Raw genomic sequence first — 14,052 nt, forward strand, 5'->3', positions numbered from 1 at the left:
CCAACGTTGTATCAATGATTTTAAATGGTAATTACTGGTTTATGCAGACCTAAGAAGAAAGAATAAGTCCCTACAACTCTAAGAAGAGGCAGGCAATTGAAAACTAGGCAAGAGTCACCAGAGCTATGGAAAGCTGAACACGAGAGTCATCACACAGGGTATTGCACGAACAATGTAAAGAATGTTGCACTACGCAAAGAGGGCTGGGTGTCATACTGGACATTCTTCCAACCCAAAAGGTTTTCTGAAGAAGAGCATGTTGCAAACTTCAGGTCAGAGATGTCTACGTTAATACTTTCGCTTTTTAATAGCTTTGCTTTGCCAAGCTTTGAAAACAAATCAGGCCTATTTTCTAGGTCATGGAACTTAGGCAGGTGCTTCTGAATTCGGCATTCACACAACCCAGTATTTCTCCAGTTTGGAAACAAACAAACATTAAAAAAAAACCCCACCAGGTAAGCAGGAGAACTTGGTGAACAACTTTATTTCCTGATCGGGACATAAAACACATTTGGAATGTTACTGCTAAGAAGTGTTACTCACTAGCAGCAAGAGAAAATTGTGTCTTGTGGAAAATACAGAGGGCTGCAGCCATAGCTTGGCTTTGCTCTGATCACACACCTGCCCAGGCATTGTTGATACTGTTTGCAACTGTCACACCTTCCAAGAGATCTCGTGAACACCATGAGAAGCATATATCTGGGAACGAACTGGAACATGCAGAAAAGCAAAGTACAATGTTAATTATCTCTTAGCACAACTTCTATCTCAGACAAAAGACAAAAAATCATAGAAAATATAATATTCCAAGGTAGTAAGTAGGAAAATGAAACTTCAAGTATCTATCAAACATAACAATTAGGACCCTGGAAATGTAGACTTTTCTTGAGAGGCAAACCTTGCCCTGAAGGTTACAGTTTTTGCACAGAACACAACACTCTCCAGATCTCATTTCTTCCATGCAAAGTTAGTTCAAACTAGAAATTTTAAAAAATAATGAATATATAAACATCAGAGATCCTCTCAGTACATATTTTTTTCCTGGAAGCACAAAACCTGAAAATCACAGAATCAATAAGGGAAATAAGTTCCACCACGTAATGAAACATGTTTGGAAATGACTAAAGGAATTATTTTCTGCAGAGATCTACACCAAAAGAAAAAGTACAACATTCCTTTCAGCTGCAAAGTAAGCTTTCAAATTTTGCTTTATGCTTGTTCTGAATAAGCTTTAATGGTTATTATTGAAATAAATATAATCTTGCCTCTTAATATTATTGCATATATATACAAATGGCATGTGCAAGAGAGATCTGGCAAAACTTGGAAACCTCTATTCGTGCCTTGCTCTACCACACACTGACAAAATGACCTTGAGAAAGTCACCTCACTTTTCTTTGTCTTTTTTTCCAAAATGCCTTCTGAGGATAATGAGTTATGCTTTATATCAAAATATATTTACCAAAGAAGAGCTAGTAAATAGTGAATTATTATGGAGTCTAACAAGTCATTAATTTGCTTATATACATGGCTTGGAAACTGTCCACAATATCTCTGCTTTATGAGTTTACCAAAATCTGTGATGTGTACTGTTTGTTTGTGTCATGACTGCATTAATAATCAAAAAATTAATAGATATTCTGGAGTACTGTAAATGTTTATGACAGCCTGTAGAATCCATTAATTATTCACTGTAACACACATCTGTGACATAAAAGATGACTTTTGTTCTCAAGGTATGTTGACATCTATGAGGAAAAACCACTGATGTTCTAAATCTTAGCAACACTGTTATTCTGTCTATAGCATACCAAGTATTTACTGTACAGTCCTATAGAGAAGTGAAATTAATTTCAGAGTAAAGACTGTGATTGCAATTCTTCAAACAACTAGTGTAGCACAAAATAATGCTTGTCTGATTTGAGGACCAGATAGTTTCTGGTTTAGTTCTGTTGTACTAAGGATCTGAATTTGTATGAAATAAACAAATCTCTGATGAGGAACCAAATCCTGCAGTATTGGTGCTTGATTTGTTTCCCTTCCCCCTGGTTCTTCATGCCCCACTCTTTTCCAGTAATCTTTGCCTTCTCCAGTACCTCAGAGTGGCCACTAGTGAAGCCAATGAAGCACTGAAAATTGAAAAAAACATATTTACTGTTAGTTGCCTTCACCAGAGCAATTTTTAATGTGGTAGAAGACATTCAGTCAACACATACACTTTCATTATTAGTTCAGTCAACAGGGAATGTCAAAAGTATAACATGCCTGGCCACACACATGCACAAGAGGAAACCAGTCACTGCAGACTAGAGAGACTCTGTCTATCTTGGTTAACCTTGCTTGTGGGCTATTTCTCCACATCTCTCACGTGCTCTCTTGCTGCAACTTATCTCTGCACTCCTCTAGTTTTCCCTCCTGGTTTCATCGCTTCCTTTTTATTCCTTCAGCTGCTGCTTCTTGTTTCTTAAACAATCTACCTGAGGCAATGAGCCCTACCTCTTACTCTGCCTCCTTGGTGCTATTTTCCACACCTACACTTCTGTATCCCCACTCTCAAGACTTTACCATTGCTCAACTGGCCCTTCTTGTATTCCTGTTCTGTCCTTCTGCCTGGTCCGCTCCCCTTTCTTCTCTTCACTTGCTGCAGCTGGGGGATACACTTTAAATACTTCCCATAGGCCTATTACATCTCAGTGTCCACACATCCTGGATGCCCTTGCCTGACTCTCTGCAGATTCAGTCTCTTACAAAGACTTCCATTCTCTCCATCCCATCCCACCCCTTACTGAGGCTACCCTCACCATCCCCATCACATTTTGCCTGCTTTTAAGCAGTATCTCAGCTCTTCTCCCGTCTGAAGAGGGAAAAGCCCACTTCCTCCTCCTTTATCTTTATTTTCTTGCACAGATTGATTGTAGACTCTCTCTGTTTCTTACTCTCCACTCCTATCTCATGAATTATGAAGTATGATTGCCAAACACATACCTCAGTCTGCCTTCAGCTTCAACTTTCTGGCTGATCTGTGATCAGGTTTACTTCATCCACAACTGTTTAATTGTGTCCCCTTCCAGTTGTGCCATCTTTATAAATTTTCTTCCTACTTTTCCAAATTAAATGAAGACCTGCACTTTTCAAGTGCTCTCTTCCTGAACATCTTCTGCACAAATCCTTGCCAAAGGAAATATTAATATGCTCACTTCCTAAAAGTTTATTCCTTGTGTGACAGGTTGGGTATTTTTCCTTCCTACTTCCATGCCCCATGCTTATCCCGTTAAAACAGAACCCCTGATATTAATTTTCATCCACTTCCTCAGTTTTCTTCTGAAATGTCGACCCTCCTCCAACTCCTCATCGTCACATTACAGACATGCTCTAATAAACAAACACACCCTATGCTGACTGTTATTGCTATTTCCACTTCTCAATGTGCTGCTTACACTTACTGTCCAATTTTCCCCCCTCCAGCTCAAAGTAGGCTCCTAAGACAAGTAACACCAACACCCAGCTAAAATAACCCTCACTAATACCTGTCCAAAACAAAACTCAAAGCTCACATTACTTCATTCTTCTTGATCATCTTTGTGATCACCAAACTCATTATTTCTCTTCAACTCTTACCCTCAATTAGTTCTGTTTTGGCTCTCTTATTCTCCTCTTCCTGATGTCAAATATATACCAATCTTAAAAATGAGAACTTACTACAATCCCACAAGTCATTCCAGAAAAAGCAACATCTTTCTTCTTGGCATCTTCCCAATACACTGTCTACTCACCACTGTCTAGGCTAGGAGACAGGAGGGTCTGACTGATTCCTTGTGCTCCCCCTTGTGTATGCCATCAAGCTTGGACTGCTGACTTCTGAGGAAAAGATTTTTTATTTTGTGTCTGGCCTAGCTTCAACGCCAGGGTTCCCACTGTCTTGGACACGTAAGTAAACAAGGGTATGCACTACTTTGGAAAAGTTGATCTCCTGTAGTGTTTGAAGCTGGCTATTCACACACTAGAGCACAATGCAATCAGTCACTAATCTCTCTTGGAAGTGTAGATGTAGGTTATTTTTAGCTCAGAATTTTTAAGAACAAAATCCAGTGTCTTTATGCTATGTCAGCAGTGCAGAGCATCCACAAACTCAGCCTAGAAAGACAAACAATCCATCCAAAGCTGCAAAGATCTAAGGAGGATGAAGCTTGAAAGCTGGCTTTCAATAATTCAGAGAGCTTGCATTTTCAGAACTGTTTTAGCCATTTCTCTAGGAAAGTATCAGAATATTGAATACCAAACACCAACTAACTGTATGAAAAGCCAAAGGTTCTTCAGCGGGTTTTTTTAACAACATTTCCAGCTAGTGGAAATAGCTCAAGGTACTGATGGAGTTAGTAGTAAATTCCTTACAGGATATGTTTGAACTTCTACAATAAGTAGCATTATTATACCCCCTCATTATCATACATAGGAAAGATTCAAACCAGGCATTTGGAGCAAAAAATCAAACAAATGAAGAATAACTCTCAAAGTAGCCAACAGATGTCCTGGTCCAGGCCTGCTTTTGCTAAAACTGTTTAGAAGCAGGGTCTCTCCTGGAAATAGGTATCTGGGCTCAGAGAAGGGAGAGCAGAAGCAGAAAAGTGGCCGCTCACTTGCTATGCAGTCCTTTCTTTAAATACTGGCAGTTATGGGTAAATAATACTAGTGCTACAGAAATACCCGATCAAACAATCTCTGTGGATGTGATGATGATACCCAACAATAACTTCAAAAACTAACTGGAATTCTTATCATAAAGACTTTATTAAAATGTCATTTAAAACCCCCCAACAATTTAAATGACCTAAAAAAATAATTTAAAACCCCCACCGATTTAAATGAGCTAAATCAAAGATGTTGGGGAAGGGGCTGGCAAACAATCCTTTCAGGCTAGACCTCCACTCCAGTCTTACTTCAGGCCCCCCACTGCCTTCCCTCCCCGGGAGCATCTCACCACCACTCTCCCATCTCCCACTCACCGTACACCAGTCAGCAGGGCACTGGCTGACACCTGAGTGCACACCCTGAGGAGACCTTATGGGTCTGGGTAGCCAAGCAGCAGCTGCGAGCATCACTATCCCAGGGGTCCGTGTGAAACCAGCAGTAGAAGCCTCAAGGTGTTAAAGGGGTGTTTGCTTTCCTGTGAAAAGAGGAGACACCAGACTTGGCGAGTGAAGTATGAGGAAGAAAAAGGAAAGGTCAAAGGTAGCAGGCAGCCACATATGTTAAACAAAACTCCTTTCAACTCACAGTCTAATTCTAGGGATCCCCTATGCTTCCTACTTGTGCCTGCTTTTGGTCCTTGCTTGGGGAAATGTCTCTTTGGGGGCGGGGGGGAAGGGGCGCTCTTCCCTTTTCTTAGAAGATGGAGAAAGGCTCCATCCTCTCAGGAGGCCAAGGTGCAAAGGGTGCTTCTGGAGATTACACCCACTTCTCACACTTGAGGTTCATGAGAAGAGACCTCAACAGACCTAGGAGCAGCAGAGGGCAAGAGAGACAGGGGATCAAATGTACCATCCTGTTGGGGTCCCTCCCCTGCCATGGAGCCCTGGCAGAGGGGCCCTGAGGGCACAGACACGGGGCTTCCCTGCCCCTGCTCAGCCTCGTTCCCATGGGTTGGTTTGTGTTCCCTGCGCGGGCAGAAGGACCCTTGGTCCCGTGACTGGAACAGTTCCTCGGCAGAGCCCCGGCCATGCGGCTGGAGAAATAAACATCTCTGAAACAGCTATCAAGAATCTGTCTGTCCATAGATATTTCCTTTCCACGGGACTCCTGGTTTGATATATGCGTGTTGCAGGATCCCCACTGCAACACCATCCCGTTAACTCATGCTAACAAACACATTGGTGAGAAGAGATGCACTGCCCTGGCAAGAATGTTTTTTTGTGGGACAGCCAAGCTTTTAGCAGCTACATTAAGATGAATTCTATTTTCATTACTGATACCATATTATTCAAAAGAAACCCTTATGAGTTCCTTGTTATAACATTGTCCTGTCTTAATAGGTCTTTAGGGCAAACTCCTTGGTATGCATCTATACTGTGCTGCATTGCCTTTCACACTACTATTCCACACAACCAAGTCACCCAACAATGAATCATAAGCTCCTGCTTTCTTATGGGGGTCAGCCAGAAAAAACAGATGAGAAACAGGGAATCTAATGGGGGAGCCATGTAATCTTCATTTGAGACTCAAACATTTTTCTAAGAACCAGATGCTGCATGAAGGCAGAGCTTCACTACAGCCTTTACTCTTGTTTCACACTTGGTGCGGGCCAAGCAACTTCAGCATGCCTGGGTATGTGCTTCCTAGAGTCTCTTCCCTTCCCTCCCTCCTTCAGAGGGGACTGCCTGTGGGTCTTGCGAGGGTCTGACCCTGCAGGGGTGAAATGAGGGTACAATGCAGGAAGGCATGCTGCCTCCTCCTCGGGAAAGCTGAGTCCCAGAGCATGCTGGGGTATTTAAAGACCTCGATGCCTGCAAGTTCCACACAGCGCATACAACATGAAGCAGCTCTCTGGCCTTGACCCAAGGGAGGCCCAGTCCAGTGCTGGTCACTGATGCTTATGACCACAGCACCACCTTCCAGGCCGGCAGCCCTGGGGAGCTGCGCGGTTGGGCGTGAAATCCATGTCCCCCCTGCCCCTCTCTGCGTGAATCCACGCACATCAGGGCAAGGCTTAAACACCTTTAGTTGGCTGGTCGCACTCTCAGACCGCTCTGGGCAGGCTTTTAGCCCTCAGGCGCTGCCTCCCCCCTGGACGGAACGGTTAACGCGGCCTGAAGAGCTCCTGCCAGCTCCCCATGTTCCCTCCGGTGCCTCCCGGGAGCTATAAATACAGCAGGCACATGCTCTGACACCGCGTTCCCCAGCAGGTACCAGATAACTTTAATTTGCCCTTTAAACGTCCCGGGCCGCGCGTCCCTCGCGGCCGCCGCCCGGGGGAACATGGCGGGGCGGGCCCGGCGGGCCGCAGCCAATGCCCGCGGCCCGGGGGGCGCCTCCTCCTATCGCGAGAGGCCGCGGGCTATAAGCGGGGCGGCGCGGGGCGCAGGGCCATTTGTCCGGCGCGGTGGGGAAGTGCTCGCTCGTTGCCTCTCTCCGGGCGGGGCTGTCGGACCGGCTCACGGCATGGGTGACCAAGCGCTCAGCTTCCTCAAGGACTTTCTGGCCGGCGGGATCGCCGCCGCCGTCTCCAAGACGGCTGTCGCCCCCATCGAGAGAGTGAAGTTGCTGCTGCAGGTGAGGGGGAGACGGGGGGCGGCGGTGCTGCGCCACAGGTGGTGCCGGCGCGGCGGGCGCTACGCGGCGTGACTAAATATGGGAAGGAGCTCGGCCGGCTCCGGTTACGCGGGAGCTGCCCGGGACATTCAGCACCGCCTCGGGGTGGCAGGAGCAGGGCCGACCCCGTCGGTGCCCTTCAGTGTGTGGGGTCACCCCTGCGGTGCCCCTCTCTCACCGTCCCGTCCTCCTCCTTCTCCTCCCTGCAGGTCCAGCATGCCAGCAAACAGATCACGGCCGATAAGCAGTACAAGGGCATCGTGGACTGCATAGTCCGCATCCCTAAGGAGCAGGGCATTCTCTCCTTCTGGAGAGGCAACTTGGCCAATGTCATCCGGTACTTCCCCACCCAGGCCCTTAACTTCGCCTTCAAGGACAAGTACAAGCAGATCTTCCTGGGCGGAGTGGACAGGCACAAGCAGTTCTGGCGCTACTTCGCAGGGAACCTTGCGTCCGGGGGTGCCGCGGGAGCCACCTCCCTCTGCTTCGTCTACCCGCTGGATTTCGCCAGGACCCGGCTGGCGGCTGATGTGGGCAAAGGAGCCGCTGAGAGGGAGTTCTCTGGCCTGGGCGACTGCCTTGTCAAGATCTTTAAGTCTGATGGCTTGAGGGGCCTGTACCAAGGATTTAGTGTGTCTGTCCAGGGCATCATCATCTACAGAGCAGCCTATTTTGGCGTATACGACACGGCCAAGGGTAAGAAGTGCATGGAGGAATGACTGCAAGGGAAGATCCATTCAGGAAAGGCACTCGCAGTGCACTGGGCAGTACAAGGACAAGCAAGGTTTGGCTCAGCACCGGCTGAGTGCAGTGCTAGAATGTGCACAGGTGTTTCTGACATGCACTCCTGCCTCCCTCTACTTGCTGCTCTGAGATGCCTTGGGTTTGGATTGACTCCGGGGTTGGTGGGTGATTATTCCTTCCACAGCCATCTTTCCCACAGCCCTTTCCCTCTGTACTGATTCCATTCATTTGTTCTTGATGACAGGTATGTTGCCTGATCCAAAGAATGTGCATATCATAGTGAGCTGGATGATTGCCCAGAGTGTCACTGCAGTGGCAGGGCTGGTTTCTTATCCTTTTGATACTGTGCGACGTAGGATGATGATGCAGTCTGGCCGAAAGGGAGGTAAGAATAAGTGCTCCTGTGGTGTTCTGGCTGCAGAAAGTTTCTCTTCATCAAGATAAAATGGGAGATACTGGGTATTTTTTTTTTTTGTCTTATGGAAAATTAATAACCTTCTCGTTGGAGTCCTTAAAAATCCAGTGGGGAACACATTGGTGGTTATTTCTATCTATGTTGATCTAAAAGACTGAGAAATTACTTGATTTCCTATGGAGAAATAATTTTCCTTAATTGATTACTAAATTTTAAATCCTCTGCTGTACTTTGCTTATTCCTTGTTGTTTTTAAGATACAAAAATTGAAACATACTTGCTGTATAACTTCAAGCCTTCTAACCTTTATGTTTGTTTCCACAGCTGATATTATGTATAAGGGCACAATTGATTGCTGGAGGAAGATAGCTAAAGATGAAGGATCCAAAGCATTCTTCAAAGGTGCCTGGTCGAATGTGTTGAGAGGCATGGGCGGAGCTTTTGTATTAGTACTTTACGATGAAATCAAGAAGTATGTCTAAAACTTAATATCATAATGCAGTAGTTCAATTGTTCTCAATCAACTTTTTTAAAAATATGAACTTGTGATGTAATGGACAACAAAATATTTCCTAGGGAAACAATAAAATTTGAGTAACATATCTGGCAGAGATAAGGATGCATTAATTTAGAAATTGTCCACAACATCACAGTTACATTTTGTATGAGAATTCCTCCACCATTTGTATTGGAACCTGTGTATATATTATATTTCAAATTGCAGGTAATAGATTTTGTCTGGAGACAATATTTAAGTGGTCTATACCTAGTTTAAAATCTAATATTGTGAACTGTTAATAGATTGTCATAAATATTTATTATACTAAGTGATGTCTCTAGCTACCCAACACTGTGATGACATAACATGAATTAAAATCATGTCTTCTTTTAAAGCTCTATTTTTTAATATAAGTGAAAAGTATGTCTGAAATTATAACCATACTAAAGCACCAGGCTGAGTTCCTAACTGCAGCCTCTTCCCTGACAAATTATACAGTAATATGCTTGAAGCCATAATCTGATTTTTCAAATATATTTTGTAGAATATGGAAATACAGTGTTTCAAAAATTCCTTGTATTGTCACAAAGGAAAAAGTTGTCTGCTCTGATGTTCAATTGAACTAAAACTGAAATGAAATAAATTAATATATTAATGAACTTTTTCCTGTTGTTTTCAGTACACTGAACACATTGCAAGCATGTCCTCCAAGGTGATGTGCTAATCAGGACACTGTTAGTGGCTGTCTCTTGAAAGTTTTTTCAGCAGAGCTTTAGGTAGGTGCTTATTGATAATTCTACAAATGCAAAACCAAGTGGATTCAGTTTAAGGGTATTGCAGCCAGCTATCTTAGAGATAGGCTTCCACATAGTCTTAGCTGCTTGTATAATTTGTTAATATTACCCTTAACGTTGAAGCACGTCCTCAGTGAATAAAGAAGTCAGTATTGCTTATTTTACTTGAAATAGTATTCTAGAACTGAATACTCAAGAGTTATTGAAATAACTACACTTTGAACCATTATGAACACATTGCACTATTATTTACCAGTGAGATCAGTCCATGCTCAATACACTTTTTGAACTTCAGATGCTGCAGGGTTGTGAATGCATGGAAGGAACAGGCTGGCTGATTAGGCAAAGGAGGGAAAGTGAGTTGTGGCCATTTCAGTTGTTCAGTTAGACTACATATAGACAGGCATTTGGTCTGTACCCACCTAGGAAAAAAAGCGTAGAATCAGAGCATAGTTTGGGTTGGAAGAGACTTTAGAGTCCATCTAGATCCAACCCCTGTGCCATGGGCAGGGACACTGTCTGCTAGACCCAGTTCCTGGCCTGGGACACTTCAGGGCTGGGCTGTCCACAACTTACCTGGGCAAAAGGATAAGACTAAGCAAGTAATCAAATAAACTTTTATTTCACCTTCATCTTTTACTACTTCAAATGTATGGCTTCCAGTTATCCTTTTCCTATATTTGAAGCAGTTGTCTGATGCAGGTAGTCCTAGCTCACTGTCACTTGGCATGATAGGCTCTGTTTGTCTGCCACAGATTCAGACCAGCAGCTCTTTTCTTCCTCAAGGCAGGTACCAGCCACTAACCAGTGTATGGAAGCAACATCTATCCACTTGAAGAACAGAAGCTTTTGGGAAATATTGGTCCAAAATGACAGGCTCTTTTTAAATTAACCAAATACAGATTTTTTTTTTTTTTTTTTTTGTCCCAGGACAAAAACTTGGCCTCATTGTTACATCTCCCTTTTTCATTGTTGCTCTCTTAAATACTTGCTTTTCTAGATACCAGGTCTGTCTTCTTTTCCATAGTAAATAACCAGCATTGCAATCTATCAAACTGTTAAGTTTATGAAGAAAATATTTTTACTGGTTTTCGAAGTGCTTTAGTTTTCCTTAAAAACTCTGCCAGTTTCTGCTCCTTCTCTTCTTTTTCTTCTTCCTCTGCATATTCCTAAAGGTTCCTTATGAGAAGCTTGCTAACACAATCCAACTATCCACTTCTAATCTAGCTCACTGATAAGGCTGCAAGTGGCATTTGGATGTGCTAGAGAAGATATAAGTTGGCTACAAAGAGACAGACTGTAATAGGCAGAGGTATTAAACCTTGGGGAAAATGTATGTATGTATGAATGAATAAGGTAATTAAGAGGAAGCAAAGAAACTTCAAATAAGTGTAAATGAAAGAAGTTACATTTCAGAGAAGAAAGTAGAGGGACTAAAGACTATTAAAAAGGAGGGTGAGTGGTATCAATGCAGGAAAATGCCACTGGGCTAAGAGAAAGTACATGAAATAAAGCATACAGAAAACACAGGGAAATGGCTCATTTCTGCTTAAATGCCAATGCACACAGTATGGGAGATTCCAGGCAGTGCTCTCCATAAAGATACCTGTGGTCAGAATTCAAAACTGTCTATGAATTAACCATTCTTCTGAAAGCAGCTCTGCCGAGTCTGTGTCACTCAGTGTAACACTTGCTGAAAGTGTAACCTAAAATGCAGCAATCAGTTCTGAAAGGTTGGAAATTAGAAGGCTTTACAGACGGTCTATAGTTGCTACTTGAACTCCCATTGTCACTGTCAATTAATACTGTTTCTTCTGTACCTTTGCAAGAATTGGTCACAGGTAAACTAAAGCCAGTGACAAAACCATTATTCCCTTACATCTAACATTTGAACAACAGAAAACCTGCATTTTTTCTATGTACCAAGCTATTCAACCTTCTTTGCACCTTAATACTAATTATAAAAATCTGAAAGAAGCCACTGCAATGACAATTCATGTTAAATATTTTATTTCTTATGATTTACAAGTGACATACAAAATTGACACTCTTTCATACCAAAGTTAAATAAGATGAAGCAATTAAAAGTTGTGAACTTCTTCACAGAAAAAAACCTATCATATGAACATTCAGAAATACTTAAACTGTTATTTTGATATTCACATTCAAGGACAAAAATCTTTAAATAGAGAATAATTTTAATTAGCACAATAATAGAAAATAAATACAGCAGCACTATACAAAGAAATCATTAACAGTTCCTAACCATGAATAACAATCGCAATACAAATCTGTTTGCCACAATGCTGCTTAAAGTTAAAAGTTCCAAGTTTTGTCAAACAGCTAAATTTGATCGGCATGTCACCAAGTGAAGAAGCTCTGCCAAACTATCACAAGGACCGAGTAAAAAGTGTGTTACAATGCAGAATACCTGAAAGCCTAAGCCCTCATGCAAGCACTAGCAAAGAATAATACACTTTTCATGTCAAAGACCCAGCATTACCAAATACAGTTTTTTTCTTTATCCATAATACAGAGATTTCCTGTATCTCTCCTGGGAAGAAGCTAGGGAAGCAAGCAAAGTTTCAGCAATATCCACAGATAGTGGCGTCACAATTTATGCTCTTTATAAGGCTACAGGCCTACAAAACAAGCTCACTGAAAGTTTGCCTTTATGTATAGAAATAAACCACACCACCTACTATTGTGATTACCAATGCCATTAAATTTTACTCCTCTTGTAAATGGATGTTGATATTGGAGCTTATCTGACATTACTACAAATATTAGATATGAACATGACACTTAAAAACAGGTCAAGAAAAGTAACAAGACTTTGTTTTCTATTGTCTTTTTTCCCCCCAAATCCTGGTTAGTAGTCACTCAAAATCAAATGTTCAAGATGTTTCCTGCACGCAAGTTTACATCTCCCCCCTGAGAACAGACATCTGCAAAAATAGGGCCATGAAGTATTTCCCTTGCTTAATATTATTCTCTAGTTTGAGAAATAACCAGAACTTACTCTTGTTTACACTGAATCTGAAACTGCTGTTTACTTCAGTCTTTACTGTTCAGATAATATCAGACGCTTCTTTCCTATGCAAAGATCCCAATACAACTTCCAAAATCCTTTTGATCTGGAAGAGACACAGCCTTGCATACAAAACACACTCCAGGTGCTAAACGTTTAACAGTGGCAAAACATCATCTTCTGCAGCCTCAGTATTCTAGCTCACCATGCAGGAATACACAATCTGCTTTTCATCTCTTCACATTGCTGTTAAAGATTCTTTCAGTCACAAGAACATGACCCACAAAATTCAGGCGGCTTTCATAAAGCCAGGATGTAAAGCAAGGACAAACCAGGAATTAAGCCTATGTTTGTAAGTGTAATGCATTATTTTAAAGTACTATTAATATTTTAAAAATTTTATTTACATCTTGCACCTGTAGCGCAGCAATTCTTTCCTTCCATGGTATGGATACGAATTCCACTTATGATCTGAGACTAAAATAATAGTTAAATTTCTATTTAACTTGTCCATTTAAATACTGCCTTCTCTTTCTTAAGTTCTTCCTGTCATGAAAAACAGTGACAGAAGTTTTTTACACCATTTTAAAACCATTTTATAAACAGTAACTCTAAATGCAATGCATTTTAATCACTGAACAATGCAGAAAATATTTTTGCACACAGAATTTACAAAAGCACTAAAAATAGAAGTTTTAGTATCATCTCAGTATGCAAGGCAAAGAACACACTTATAACCAAGCAGCACGAACATTAGTGGGTTTAGGTCTCTGTAATGCCCCACTGGCTGAATCAGGCATGGGCTTTTCGTTCCTCTGGTTCAGTGTACTTTGTACAGTGGATGGTCTTGAAGGTCCTCCTGTTAACACACAAACATACAAAGGGAGAATGCTTATGCTTAGCACAACAGAAAACTTCATGCTGTGGTAGCACTGCAACACTCATTACCATAGCTCTCAATAAAACCCCAAAACAAATCACAGTAAATTGAATACAACCCCAAAATAGTGGATTATGAGTTGTTCATAAATGATCAGGAAAAAAAATTCAAGCCTGTGGTTCTTTACCCTGACACATATGGCTCTATAGAGACACATTGTCTATGTCCAAATCTCACACACAGAATTTCTGAGAAAAACAAGGCTACTATCAGTAGATCTGAATTTTCTGAATGAGAATTTGAACATTCATTGGTGTTATTTTGGGGTTTTTGGTAAGGTTTGTTTCTCCCCCTTTCTTCTTTCAATAAAGGGTACTGGCAAAAT

General features: G+C 42.1%; 2 protein-coding genes across 2 annotated transcripts in view; one reads left to right on the forward strand and one right to left on the reverse strand.

Moving 5' to 3' along the window:
- The first annotated feature begins 7,066 nt into the window (after positions 1 to 7,066).
- On the forward strand, positions 7,067 to 9,621 carry SLC25A4 (solute carrier family 25 member 4). The gene is made up of 4 exons (XM_042014878.1): positions 7,067 to 7,266; positions 7,515 to 8,001; positions 8,294 to 8,434; positions 8,788 to 9,621. The coding sequence occupies exons 1-4, from the start codon at positions 7,156 to 7,158 to the stop codon at positions 8,943 to 8,945; spliced, it is 897 nt and encodes a 298-aa protein (XP_041870812.1). The 5' UTR covers positions 7,067 to 7,155; the 3' UTR covers positions 8,946 to 9,621.
- A 2,128-nt stretch (positions 9,622 to 11,749) lies between these two features.
- Positions 11,750 to 14,052, reverse strand: part of CFAP97 (cilia and flagella associated protein 97) — a 33,444-nt gene continuing 31,141 nt past the window's right edge. The window contains exon 6 of the mRNA XM_042014880.1: positions 11,750 to 13,646. Coding sequence (XP_041870814.1) covers positions 13,519 to 13,646 — 128 coding nt within the window. The 3' untranslated portion in view covers positions 11,750 to 13,518. The remainder of the gene's footprint in view (positions 13,647 to 14,052) is intronic.

This window comes from Corvus kubaryi, unplaced genomic scaffold (assembly GCF_017639235.1).
Source record: "Corvus kubaryi isolate FWS band 111438036 unplaced genomic scaffold, C.kubaryi_AGA036_p1.0 split3-131, whole genome shotgun sequence".
In the NCBI taxonomy this organism is placed as follows: domain Eukaryota; kingdom Metazoa; phylum Chordata; class Aves; order Passeriformes; family Corvidae; genus Corvus; species Corvus kubaryi.